The sequence below is a fragment of the Hetaerina americana genome, unplaced genomic scaffold, assembly GCF_022747635.1.
Source record: "Hetaerina americana unplaced genomic scaffold, ioHetAmer1.1.p SCAF_10, whole genome shotgun sequence".
NCBI lineage: Eukaryota > Metazoa > Arthropoda > Insecta > Odonata > Calopterygidae > Hetaerina > Hetaerina americana.
Genome location: NW_027286070.1, coordinates 19,695,195 through 19,707,719, shown reverse-complemented (window position 1 = coordinate 19,707,719; position 12,525 = coordinate 19,695,195). Strand labels below are relative to the sequence as shown.

Genomic DNA, 12,525 nt, shown 5'->3' with positions numbered 1-12,525 from the left:
GTCTGCAAATTTGTACTGCTGTACAAGAAATTGTTCAAAAATTAAAAAAATTGGGACGACTTAGATGTGGCAAGCCAAGAAGAAGCTTAAACATTAATAAAAATGCAATAGATTGCTTTTTAACTTTTTTCTACCAATGTGACATTCATGTCACATTAATTAGTAATGGTCCAGTGGTGGCTGAGAAAAATAGTTAAACTCAATGGTTAATGAAGTTGGTATCAAGTTTACTTATGATCATAGAAAAAGCATTGTGTACTCCTAAATAATGTACCACTTTCAAATAACTTGACACTAAAAATACCTTTTCAATTAAATAATTCTTTAACTTCTCCACAATTCTATATCCCTTCATCTATTCAAAAGTAATATTCTTTCCTTCATTTAACCTTAAAGTCATAGCTCTACTTTCTCACGTGGTTTTCATTTTTGCAATAATTCATAATATATCAACTGTTACTCCCTTATTCAAATTACTTCCCTCAACTTCCACTTCAACTACGAACCTAGCACTTGATTGCTTGTATTTGTGATTGCATGTATTCTTTGTGTCCATTTACTCCCCATTCTTACCTGAAACAATGCAGTGAAACTCAGTCTTTGCTGACCTTAAAATTTACTATGATATGGCTGTATGGTCTAAGTTCTTGTTAATCTTTTTCATAAATTCAGTAGCATCAGACTCACCCACTTGAAATCTCATATTGCAAATTGAAAATAGCTTGTTGAGATGGTGTGTGATAAGATCGTATCTTCGGGTAAAAATTTTGCCGAAGGTTGGATATTGATATTATATTAATGAGGAAGGAGGTGGAAGGTGCAAGGGAAGCTAATGTTAAAGTGATATATATCCAAATACTTATTTTGAAATCAACCAAGTTTTTTCCGTCTTCTGTCTTAGTGAGTCCATATTTCACTAATGCAATTCATCTCCTGATATCCTTGCTACTATTTCCATTTTTGTGTATATAATTTCCCAGTAAAAGAGATGTCTTATCTGCTCTCATCGTTACCCTCATACTAAGGTATTTTGACTTGACCTGCCTGTTTCATGAAAGCCGCATTACTTTTATATTTGTATGATTTATTTTCATTCATTACCTGATATATATCCATAAGTAACACCTTAATAAAACTTGGCTATCAGAAAACCTCACTTTAGTACTAATTTAAGGTACTCCTTTCAGGTTAGAATTTATGAAAAATACTGGTATCATGCAGAAAAGCACCAAATTATGTTCATGTTTACACTGAATAAGAAGAAAATGGCATTACCAAAGCAAAATCAGCATTTATGTAAGGGAGAGGAAGGGTGTTTAAATGGTTAGGAAAACCATTTACTAAAAATTCTGGAAAGACATGCTAATCCGTATGCATGCTAGTGAAAAACTGTTCTAAATTAGTGTTAATTTTACCCACTGTAAAAGTTCTTTGGTATATGAAAAAGGAGGGATTAATAATGAACCACAGTCACTTAAATGATAAGACCTCCACCATAGCAAGTCAGGTCATGCAGAATTGGAAAGGAAGAGGGGGAGGGTTCTTATGAAAGACATTATGATAGTTTCACTTTTAACTTTCTTACAGGACTTAACCAACCAATTACAAAGGCTAGAAGTTGACGGTTGTTTCATTCTTCCCATCGGTGTGATGTCAATAGTTGGTACTTATAACCTTCCTTTCGTGTAAAAGTGGCAGTTTTTGTGCAATGGTTGTTCTAGTATGTGTCCATAGACCATTTCTCTTCATGAATCTCACACAGCAAAAGATCCATAAAAATTGGCAATAAACATACCTATCACTTATTTTCTTGCTGCCATTAAAGTCATTTTTTATTAAAAACCGTAATCCTGTTCTTTCTGTGATTTATTATTCAGTTCTTTATATGTCCCTCATCTTTGGTCTGATAAGAGGACACGGATGTAAATTCTTTGTACTCATATCTGCATTTAATAAATCCACCTGCTTCCTCCGTTCTCATATCATCATTTCAGTTGGAGGTGGGGCCAAAATGCCTTTCATCTGTCCTGTTTCCAAAACACATGACTCCAAGTTAACTTTCAATACTGTATGGCAATCTTCTCTCTCACTATCCAATGAGATTATCATCATTTCAACTTTTTATGCAATAAATCCACCTGCTTCCTCCGTTCTCATATCATCATTTCAGTTGGAGGTGGGGCCAAAATGCCTTTCATCTGTCCTGTTTCCAAAACACATGACTCCAAGTTAACTTTCAATACTGTATGGCAATCTTCTCTCTTACTATCCAATGAGATTATCATCATTTCAACTTTTTATGCAATGCTTAGTTTCTGGTCTTATTTTATTATTAGCAACATTTGTATTAAAGGCAACCATTTTCTATTCCTTTCTGACACTCTCATACTATTTAAGGTTGAGTGCCTTTAGACTCAGATTTATCGGGAGAGATAAAATGTATGTATTAATGGAGGGGCAATATCCCCATTAGCCCTACGCACATAGGTTTAGCAGCAGCACCACATATGAGATAAACTAAATGCACCGTTATACATTTACAATTCATTTGAGAATTTTTTTATGAAGTACTTTCAAGGAAATATTAAATTCCCTTGCCTACTACTAGCTCATAAAGGAGATATTATTCAAATTCATGTTAAAGGCAACTGTTTTATTTACCTGATGTGAGGAACAATACTTAATAGTAAGTATTTTTCAAGCAAATCGGCTTGCTTATTGGCTGAAGTTATTATACCTGTATACCCTTGGCCCATAAGATGCAAGCTGATTTTGGAGTACAAAAAGTGTCTTATGACCTGGAAAATATGGCACTTACATCTTGGTTGCTGTGTGACAGTTGTTAATGTGAGAGGGGTTTAAAGGAAGAGGCATTAACTCTTAAAGAGAGGTTTTTACGTATTCATTTCTCTTCTTTGCCTTTTACAATTTTACTCCCTGAAAATGGTCACCTGGGGGTCATTTTACAGCTGCAAGTCAATTTACAAGTCTTTTGAAAATAATAGTGAATGTGATACTGAACTTCGCTTTACTGAAAATAAATGTGATGAGTTCTTAATTTAAAGAACTGTGGGAAATGCTGCAGCAGTTACTTTGGCAATTGTCCCTATAACCTATTGATGTTCTCACAAATACAAGAATTTCAACATAAAAACCATTCACCTTGAGGTTTGAGCCTAGATCCCTCAATATCTGGCTAAGTGCTTTTAAACAGTTAATCAACTGAGGCATTCTCAGACTGTGAATTCGTAAAACCATTAAATGAACAAGTTGCTCAGATGAATTCTCATGCATAAAATATCAAGAAGTAGTCATAGTAGTGTGTTATGCCATAGTACGTAGTGTGTTATGCCATTGAACAGTAATGGATATCAAGGGATCTGGGTTCAAATACCAATCAAGGTGAGAAATTTTTACGCTTAGAAATTCTTGCATTTGTATTTTATGAGTAATAACTAATTTATTTCTATCAGAAAGAAATATATTGTTCCCTTTCCTGGTACAAGAGATAAATCTATTTCTTGTACCAGGAAAAAATTTAGGATTTTTTGCTTGGAGCAGTGAACCTAGGGTGGCTGAATTATAGAATATTAGTTTATCAAGTATATAAATTACTGAAAAGTATCTTTCATCAATATCATTAATCATCTTAAGCATTTAGTAAGTCTCTAAGAATCATGTTGTGGGATGCCTCCATGGTATAATGAAAACCAAACTTTGCATTGTTCCATGCTATTTTGTTGTCCTGACCTAGGTTTTGATGTCTTAGTGTCATTGTCAAGGGTAGCAAAGTACTATAATATGTTATCCTTGACAATAAATAATACCTAGATATTGAAACCACCATCGGGACAATAAAATTGTATGAAACAGTACCAAGTTTGGTTTTTATGATACCATCTAGCCAATAACTTTTCTATATCATATATGACTGGCAACTTTCATTACTTCCTGGTACCATTATTTTACCTCTTATTTTTTATTCAGTATTATTAGCAGTATATTATGAGGTTAGGTTCAATTTTATATGGGCCTTGGCACTGTGCAGTACTGTGCTTCTAAGCCCCAACTACCATGTCATAAAAATCATTAAACCCCATGCTATAATTTACTTTAACTCATTCTTTAGCTCTGCATACTTTCTACCTTCATTAATTTCATCCAAAATACTTATTTTTTCTCCCATCTACCTCTCACAGAAAAGGCTAAAAGAACTAATGAAGGTTGAATGATTAACTGAAAAAGCTACAGAGTGCTGGCTGCTGTAAGAACATGAAGAATTACAATAGCTAGAAATTAAAGGAATAAGTAGTATAGTGTCTAAGAAAGTAATTAGGGCAACCTGGGATGGAGGCAATATAGTTACCTTAGCCAAGGAAATAGAAGATAAGAGCAGGAAAGTACCGAAAGAAATTGGAGCATTAAAAAAAGATGTAGAAAGCTGTGTAGAGTGAAAGAAAGCCCACTTGATCAGGAACTTCAAAAAGCAGATGTTGTAGACAGATAAATGGAAGGGTAAAATATTTTGAGAAAGAAATATTAGCAGTAATCATGGATATGAAGAATAGGAAAACTGATGTGCATGGCTTCCCTGCTAAATCTGATCAATTACGTACTGGAGAGAGGCAAGAGAGAATTCACATCTTTGTGTGAAGAAAGAAATGAGATGGGTGAATGGCCAGAAGACTTTTTGTTGACTGGAATGATCCCATTGGTGAAGAAGAATGGACAAAAAATTGCAAGAAACACTGGACCAAAAAACAAGATTAATATAGATTGTTGCCAACATCATTGTTGTGAATAGTGAATGGAAGATTAGTAAAGGTAATGGAAGAAAAAATTGGTGTGGAACATTTTGTATTCAGGAAGGGAATGGGTACTAGGGAAGCAGTTTGGAGTGGTAAGGGTTATGGGAGAGAGATCTGGAAATAGGCAAAGGATTATATATTTGTTTTGTCAATTTAAAGAAGGGATTTAATTGTGTTGGGATATGTTGTGTATTGTGTGGAGAAAAGGAGTTAACTGAAAGGAAATATGCCTAATTACAAGCTTTAGTGTGGAACAGCATAGTTGAAATGTAAAAGAATGGACTCGTTTGGTCTGTGTAGAGGTGTGAGACAGGTGCTGTCTCCCCCAACCCAGTTCAATATTTACGTAGAAGAGTAGTGAGAGAGTTGGGAGAAGATAAATGTTATAAAAAATAAGAGGTAGGAAAATAACTTGCATGAGATTTTTTCATGACATGAATCTGATGTCAGAAGAGGGGAATAGAATGAAATACTGAAATATTAGACTTGGAAGAAAGAGAATATAGTCAGACACCGAACACAAAGAAAACCAAGGTAATGAAAATCAGGGAGCCAGAATACTTATGTTTTATATAGAAGCAGACTGGGAAATATAATGTGGTGTATGTAATTAGGAACTGAAAAATGGAAAACTGGGAAAGTAAAGGGGAAAAAAAAGTAATTATTGAAATGGCTGAAGTGGCATAGATAATGAAAAGCAGATAATGAAGTTGTAGGATGGATTTGAAACTGAGTAAGAGGTTGTTGAAATGTTATCTGTGGAGCATAATGCTGTCTAGAGGGGAGGTATGAGTATTGAGGAAAAGAGATTGAAAAATAACAGAAGGCTTTGAAAGGTGGATTTGAAGATAATGTTGAAGATTGCATGGTCAGACAGGGTAGGGAATGAGAATTGGAGACTCTTGATTGATGCCATACTGATAAGGGACTGCTTGATGAGGCATGTCTCGGAAGGAACAATTAAGGGACTGTTGATTGTTGGGAGATGGCTTAAGTTTGTGGACTTCGTGAAGGGGATTCACATTGTGGATATGAAGAGAAGGGCTCATGATATGGACGTGGTAGAATAATGTGTGCCTAGCAGAATACTGGTGATGATGGCCTTTATCTCGTAGTATAATTCCCCATATTATAGTCTTCAGCATACTATTTCCTCTCTATATCCAGCTTCTCCTGTCTGTTAATCTCCACTTGTCCTGTTTTTTTTAAATTTCTCCCAACAGCCATCTCTCCCTCACCATGCCAAGTACTTCATTCGTTGTCCTTTCCATCCATTAATTTTCTCCACCCTTCTCCACAATCATATCTCATAAGCCTCCAAAATATGCTTATCCTCTTGCTGCAATGATCAAGTTTCTGAGCCATACCAAACTATACTCTTGGATGTATTTAAATTTTTCTAACCCTTTCTTTACACTTAGGTGCCTATCATTAACACCCATCTCTTTGTTAATGCTTCTTAACCTAATGTAATTCCATTTTTAATTTCCCCTAACACTTGACCCGTCTTTCTAATACGTTTCCCAAAAAGGTGAATTGTTTCACTTGCCCAGGATTACATCCCCCAACCTCAATGCTTATTATACAAGTAAACTTAATTTTTCATGATAATCTCATTAATTTCATTTAATTATTTTTAAATCTCATCCCATACCACCCTGGCTCTGAGTAATTATTGTTATCTTTTTGCTAACTGGCTAATTAATGCTTGATTTTCCCCAAACCTAATTGATCCGAAGAGTTTATCACGTACTTTCACTCCAGCATCCAGCCTTCCTGTGTCTCACTTACCACATCCTCTGTATATTTATTGAAAAGAAGAGGTGGTTATGTGCATCTAATTCTTACTACCCATCCTACTCCAAACACAATTACTAAATGCATGTGCAGTCTGAGTCTTGTACAGGTTCCAAATAAGTCATTTATCCTTCTAGTCTACTCTTATCCCCTGCAAAATGTTCACAATGCTTCAGTATACCTGTTTAAAGGTATGTGCGGTGACAAACCACTCGTGCCTTACTTTCCAGCCCATCCTGATTCATGATTGCCTTACTTGTGCAGTCGGGGATGTATATTTTTTGATTAAGATATGTATTACCTGAAAAATCATCCAGTCTCTGTATTTTGTTGAATACTTCACAGTATCTAAGGAGCATGTGAAAATTGTGATTACATCTTGTTCTATTTCTCATTACTATTTTGGGATCACTTGTTCTCATTATCCTTAACCCAAGCTCATTTTCACCTAAATATTTGTTTGCTGTTTTGTTTTATTCTTTTGTTTATGATTCTTTTGTTTATGTTTATGCATGACCTGTTTGGTAAAAAATATGTAAATATTTTTTCCAGAGGCTTTAAGTTTTATTATTTTTGTCTCTTTTGAGGAGAGAATCAATAGCCACCAAATGAAATTTTTTTGTGGACCACCTTCATAAATGCAACAAATGACATGTAAAAACCTTTTCTTCCACCTTCCTAAACACTTAAGTATTTCTTATGGGGTGTTAATATAAATTCCTTCTTATTAGACTGTCCTGTAATGTTTTCTTCCGGTCACTTTCTCCAATGCCTGGTCTTTAGTTATCCCATAAGTGTCACATTTCCTTTACGTTAGTATACTGTCTAATGTCTTCACTAGTTTTTCTGTGTAAGGTTTGCATAAAAAGTATTGGGAAAATTTTTGGAAAAATAGATTTATTTCAGATATGGCTAAAATACCTCACATTCTTCCAAGAACATCTCTTTAGGGTCGACACACTTTTGTCAGCGGCTTTTCCACGACTCGAAGGTTCCCTGGTAGGCGGATTCTAGAAGGTCCTTGAGGGTACGCGTGCAAGCTTCTTTGACGGCGTTTAGGGCCCCATGATTGTGTCCTTTGAAGGAGGATTTCACTTTTGGGAATAGGAAATAGTGTGCTGCTACCAATTCGGGACTGCAAGGGGGTTGGGGAATCGTCGCGATGTCGAAGTTCGCCAGGTAGTCGGTTACCTTAGAGCAGTTGTGGCTAGGTGCCTTCGGTACGATCTCAGCGCAGATCTTTCGCATCATCATCTTATTCAATGCGATTTGCGATTATGCGCATCAATGCCAATACGATTTGCAATCATGCGCACACTTCATCGACGGTTTGAATTCAGCACTTCACGTGCACGCCACCGGATTTTGACATCGACGACTTAAGAGCGCGGGGCTCGTCCTCCACACTTTCGGCTATCTTTGAAGAGCTTGTGCCACTTCAAACTGCAGTTTTTGACATGCTTTCATCCTTTAGCACTTGGCGAATCATACACAAAGTCATCATACCCGATTTTCCCAACCCAACTCAAAAGTTGATGGCGTACCGCTATTCAATCGTTCGCTGCATTTTGCGTACGATGCACCGATTCACTCGACAGGGGTCCACTAAAAACTCGATCTAACCGGAACGAACGCTCGCAGGCGATTGGCGCGTGTTGAAGGTCACTCCCCCCACCACCGAGCCTGCGCGCTGCATCGTACGGTCACGTTAGGAAAAAAAATGTTCTCGATACATTTTAAACCGAACTTGTGTATTCCTTCGTCTCAACCTTGTCTCTTTGGTTAGTTAGTTTTATAGATTGCCTGTCGTATCTACTTTAATGGGTGTCATTTCCCCTCATTGTTACTTCATGGCATTGAGGAAGTTAGGAATATCTGGGAGTTCAATGCGTAAATTTTGGTCAGAAGTGTTCGGTTTTCTAAAATGGTTTTTATCTGGAACTCCCATCTCGTTTCATGCTGGAAGTTGGGATGATCCAGTGACCAGAAGGCTGGCTGCATAAGCAAAGGTACTGGGTTCATATCCCAGCGATAGAAGATCTTTCTATCCTTTTAACCTAAGGTGAATACCACGCCATGTCATCTAAGGAGAACTTGCAGTGTATTATGTCTTGTGTTTCGGATGTAGCGATGACCTGTACCATTTGCCGCCTTTTGTTAGTTAATGTCATACCTGTAGACTCCAAGGGCCTTGGCACGTAGGCACTCCCGACCAGATATATAAGTAGTACATATTAGCTCGAGTATCGGACGCTCCCCATAACAATTGATAAAGGGGGCGGGGGCAAGAATTAAAAGGTCAGTTATCTGAGGTTTTCTGGGTTGTGTGCCTGTTATATTTAACTTAACGTTCACCTGAGCGAAGGTTGTTGATTAACTGTTTTCATACACTAAACTAATGCCCGTAAAAATTCTGGGGAGTGTAAATATTTCAATCAACGTTCAAGTACGAAAGGTACGACGAGGTAGGGCTACGCATTGCGTGGTCCTACCTGGAAAAAGCGATCCGGCGATCGATCGCTCTGGAGTCGTGGTGGATTTTCTAGTGTTTGTTATTTTCGTTGTGGTTTCCGGAAAGGAGATTTTATAAACTATCAACTTGAGCAATAGGTGACCTGTTTTCATAGTAGTCTTATTTTTTGTGAGGCATTTTGTTCGTCCGGGGCCGAAACATGTATTCTTCAAACAGTAATATCTTATCTAATGCTCCCAACAGTCACTATTTGTCAAGAGACCCGAGGTGCTGCTTCCTATCTGGAAACGACCTCGTACCATCGCGTGGGTCTTCAAAATGTTTTGGAAAAGTTTGGAGTTGTGCCAAGCGCCGCAAATACGTTTCTTTTAATAGAGGAGGCGTTCAATGGCCCGATGACTTTTTGGTGAATTGTTTTTTTGGGCAATTGAGACTTTGTGGGAAACAGTAATTTTGGAATAATTTTGCCTGTTAATCAGGAATTTAAAGACAACATTGCGCACAGAAACACTAAATTTACTCGCCCGTGTAACCCCCTATTCCCATAGTCCCCAGAGGTTTTTAGGTATATTGGGTTTGTAAATTATTTCAACTTTGGGTTTACACTGAAAAAAGCTTGATATAACTTCGTAAATTTATATATGATCGCAAGTACGCATGCATTGCATGACCTCCCTATTTTCCGCAAAAGCCGGCATACAGAACGACGTGATTGGTAACCAAGGTTACACCTGCCCCTCCACAAAAAATATACCGTCCTCGCCTCCCTTCCGTCTCCGATGCTGCGACTCGGATATCAGTCTCTTGCCATGCTCAGTCGCGCTAGAAAGATGCTCCTGATTACTGCGTATGCCTTCTGAGAGAAAAGTTCAGTTAATCGCAACGAGGGATTGAACTATTGTTGTTGAGGAGTTCTGTCCCACTACGCGTCGGAATTGTTAGTACGGACATTGTTGTAAACAATGTACTCTTTGCGAATACAGTATGAACGAGAACTTTCATGACCACTGGAGGTATGAGGAGAAGTGTTCGTTGCTAATTTTTGTCTGTTCACAGGTTCCAATTATTGTCGCACGTGATAATCTAATATGGACATGGAAAGTCAAACTCAACTGCTCTAATTGTACGTGTCAACAAAAGTTGTAGCCGTCGCCTGCCGACACCTCATTGGCCAGGAAGGAGACCCCGAAGGACGGAGCGTCTGAAACAGAAATCAGGAGATGCATCGAGGACGTACCATTCGGATGGATTAGGATATTACCTGGAATCAAGTGGCTTTGTTTGTAGTGCTTGCAGGAGAGGTGTCGCGTCCGAATAAAAGGAAGCCATTGAAGTAAATAACATTAATTCATCCTTGTGGTACCATCTGCCTTGCTCGTTTCCAGCTAGGCTTTATTTTATATTAGGTTGGTGGGCTATATATAAGTTCTAGCAACGATTTTTGAGGGCTTTAGTTAAGATAATTTTCAGTGAAAATGAGTTTCACGCGTGTGAGCAATTTCTTGTGGAAGAGAAACTTACAGCAATATGTGAATATTGCTGGTGTTTCGACCGCAGGGCACAACTTGTCCCCGGTTGAGAACCTGGGTGAGAAACAATCCAGAGGAAATGGCTACAAGTTGAGGTAGGTGCACTCATTTTTTTTTTAATTTTGCTGATGTGCGTGAGAACAGTGAAAGGATTATTTTTAAGGAATATATGCATGATTTTACCATATTTTTGACTCTAGGAGACCATCGGAATAAAACTTAATTTAATTATAAAATTAAATTATGAATCAGGCTAATCTAAAGCAAAAGAATTATTGTTGGGGAAAAATGTAACCGAAACTAAAAGAAATACATCAATCTATTTCTGCATTGGCTATTGAATACATTTAAGGAACCGAGTGATTTGATATTGTGTTCGTATTGTTAATTGCCTAATTATCTTAATCAAATCATAGCACTGCGTTAAGTTGTGACCCCAAGAGATTAATAGTCGTTAGTATTAGATACTTGCATACCTCCCTGTTAACAAAATCCAATTCAGATTTGGTGAATTTAAATTCTTATTGGACTAATTGAATCTTCCGATACTTGGATGGACTACTTTAAGGCAAAATAAAGTCCACTTAAATTCATAGTGCAGCATATGGAAAATAAACTTAAACGGTTTTTCTTTTGTTTAAAAGTTTTATCTTACAAAATTTTTATTTCTTCGTCCTAATCGTTTGGGTGGCCGTATTTTATATTCATGATTTTTTTCGTTTTCTGAAGTCGATGCTTGGTTTCGCGTTTTTGGATACTGCCTCGCTCCATTTGTGAGCATTTCCACTGAGTTAGCGTTGATTGAGATCATATTAATACTCTTTTGCAGTAATATTGAAGATTCCAGCCTCTCTCTCATTCTTACCGAGTATGCACAGCGGTTGAAGATTATTTATTATCATGCGCTAGGCACTCGAGAAGAAGAATGACTTATTTGTCTCTTGAATAGCGTGGTGATTGGTTGCGTAACGTCTTTCTTCGTATTAGGTTCCTCTAGGCATCCTTCGGTTATGGAAACAATAGTTGTAGTTCTAAATGGAAAGAAATTGAATTTATTCTCTTTGGATATTTTTAATGGGATAAACAGTAATAATGTTCGTTCTGTGTTTTATTACGATGGGAATTTTTGATAGTTAGCAAAAGTAATGAAATTGTAACTAACTTTTTCCAATCCGATGCTGTGTGCCCAGAGTTTTTCTTGGTCATGCACTCGTAATCTCCGCACTCAGTCATGAGCCCGGTAATTTGTTTCCCGTTGATAAAATGCCTTATATGATTTTTTTTCCCAACTTCATCTGGTCATGCATTTCGTTTTAGGTGAGCTCTCTGGAACCTTGTTATCATCCTAAGGCCTAATTTGCAAACGTATTACTATAGGCTCAATCATGTATTCTTTAAGCCAGATATTATATTTATCATCAGGAACTAGATACAATTAAAACCATCTAATAATTAATTACGTTCGTCAACGTAATTCAAAATAATCCCTGGTGTCAGTGCCGCAGTTCGGCTAAGATTTCGTGTCTAAAATCTTATCTACGTTCAAATACCACTCGATCTTCCCCTTCCCGATGTACGTACTTTTAATCAATACGTGAAAGTCCTTCCGTGAGCAGCTTATTATGTGTCTCACGCGGTTACATTCGTGATCCAATGCATTCACAGAATATATTACGAAGTTTCTGTCGGAGGACTGGTCCAGCTAGCACAAGGTCGTTTTAGAATGCCTTTCAGCGTTCAGTCAACTGTTACTTGTTCCATTGAAAATTTCGTTGGAGTTGTAATTGTAACTTAAATTGTAATCTTAAAGTCTTAATGTCAAATTAACAAAAGGAATGCGTTCCTCTACTATTACGAATTTAATTTTAGAATTTTTTTTGGTTTAATTTACTATTAAAATTACATATGCTCCGATTCC

General features: G+C 37.1%; 1 protein-coding gene across 1 annotated transcript in view; it reads left to right on the top strand.

Moving 5' to 3' along the window:
• Positions 1-9,878: 9,878 nt before the first annotated feature.
• Positions 9,879-12,525, top strand: part of LOC139700001 (farnesyl pyrophosphate synthase-like) — a 37,029-nt gene continuing 34,382 nt past the window's right edge. Inside the window, exons 1-2 of the mRNA XM_071598422.1 lie at positions 9,879-10,015; positions 10,135-10,702. Of these exons, the coding sequence (XP_071454523.1) occupies positions 10,554-10,702 (149 nt within the window). The 5' untranslated portion in view covers positions 9,879-10,015; positions 10,135-10,553. The remainder of the gene's footprint in view (positions 10,016-10,134; positions 10,703-12,525) is intronic.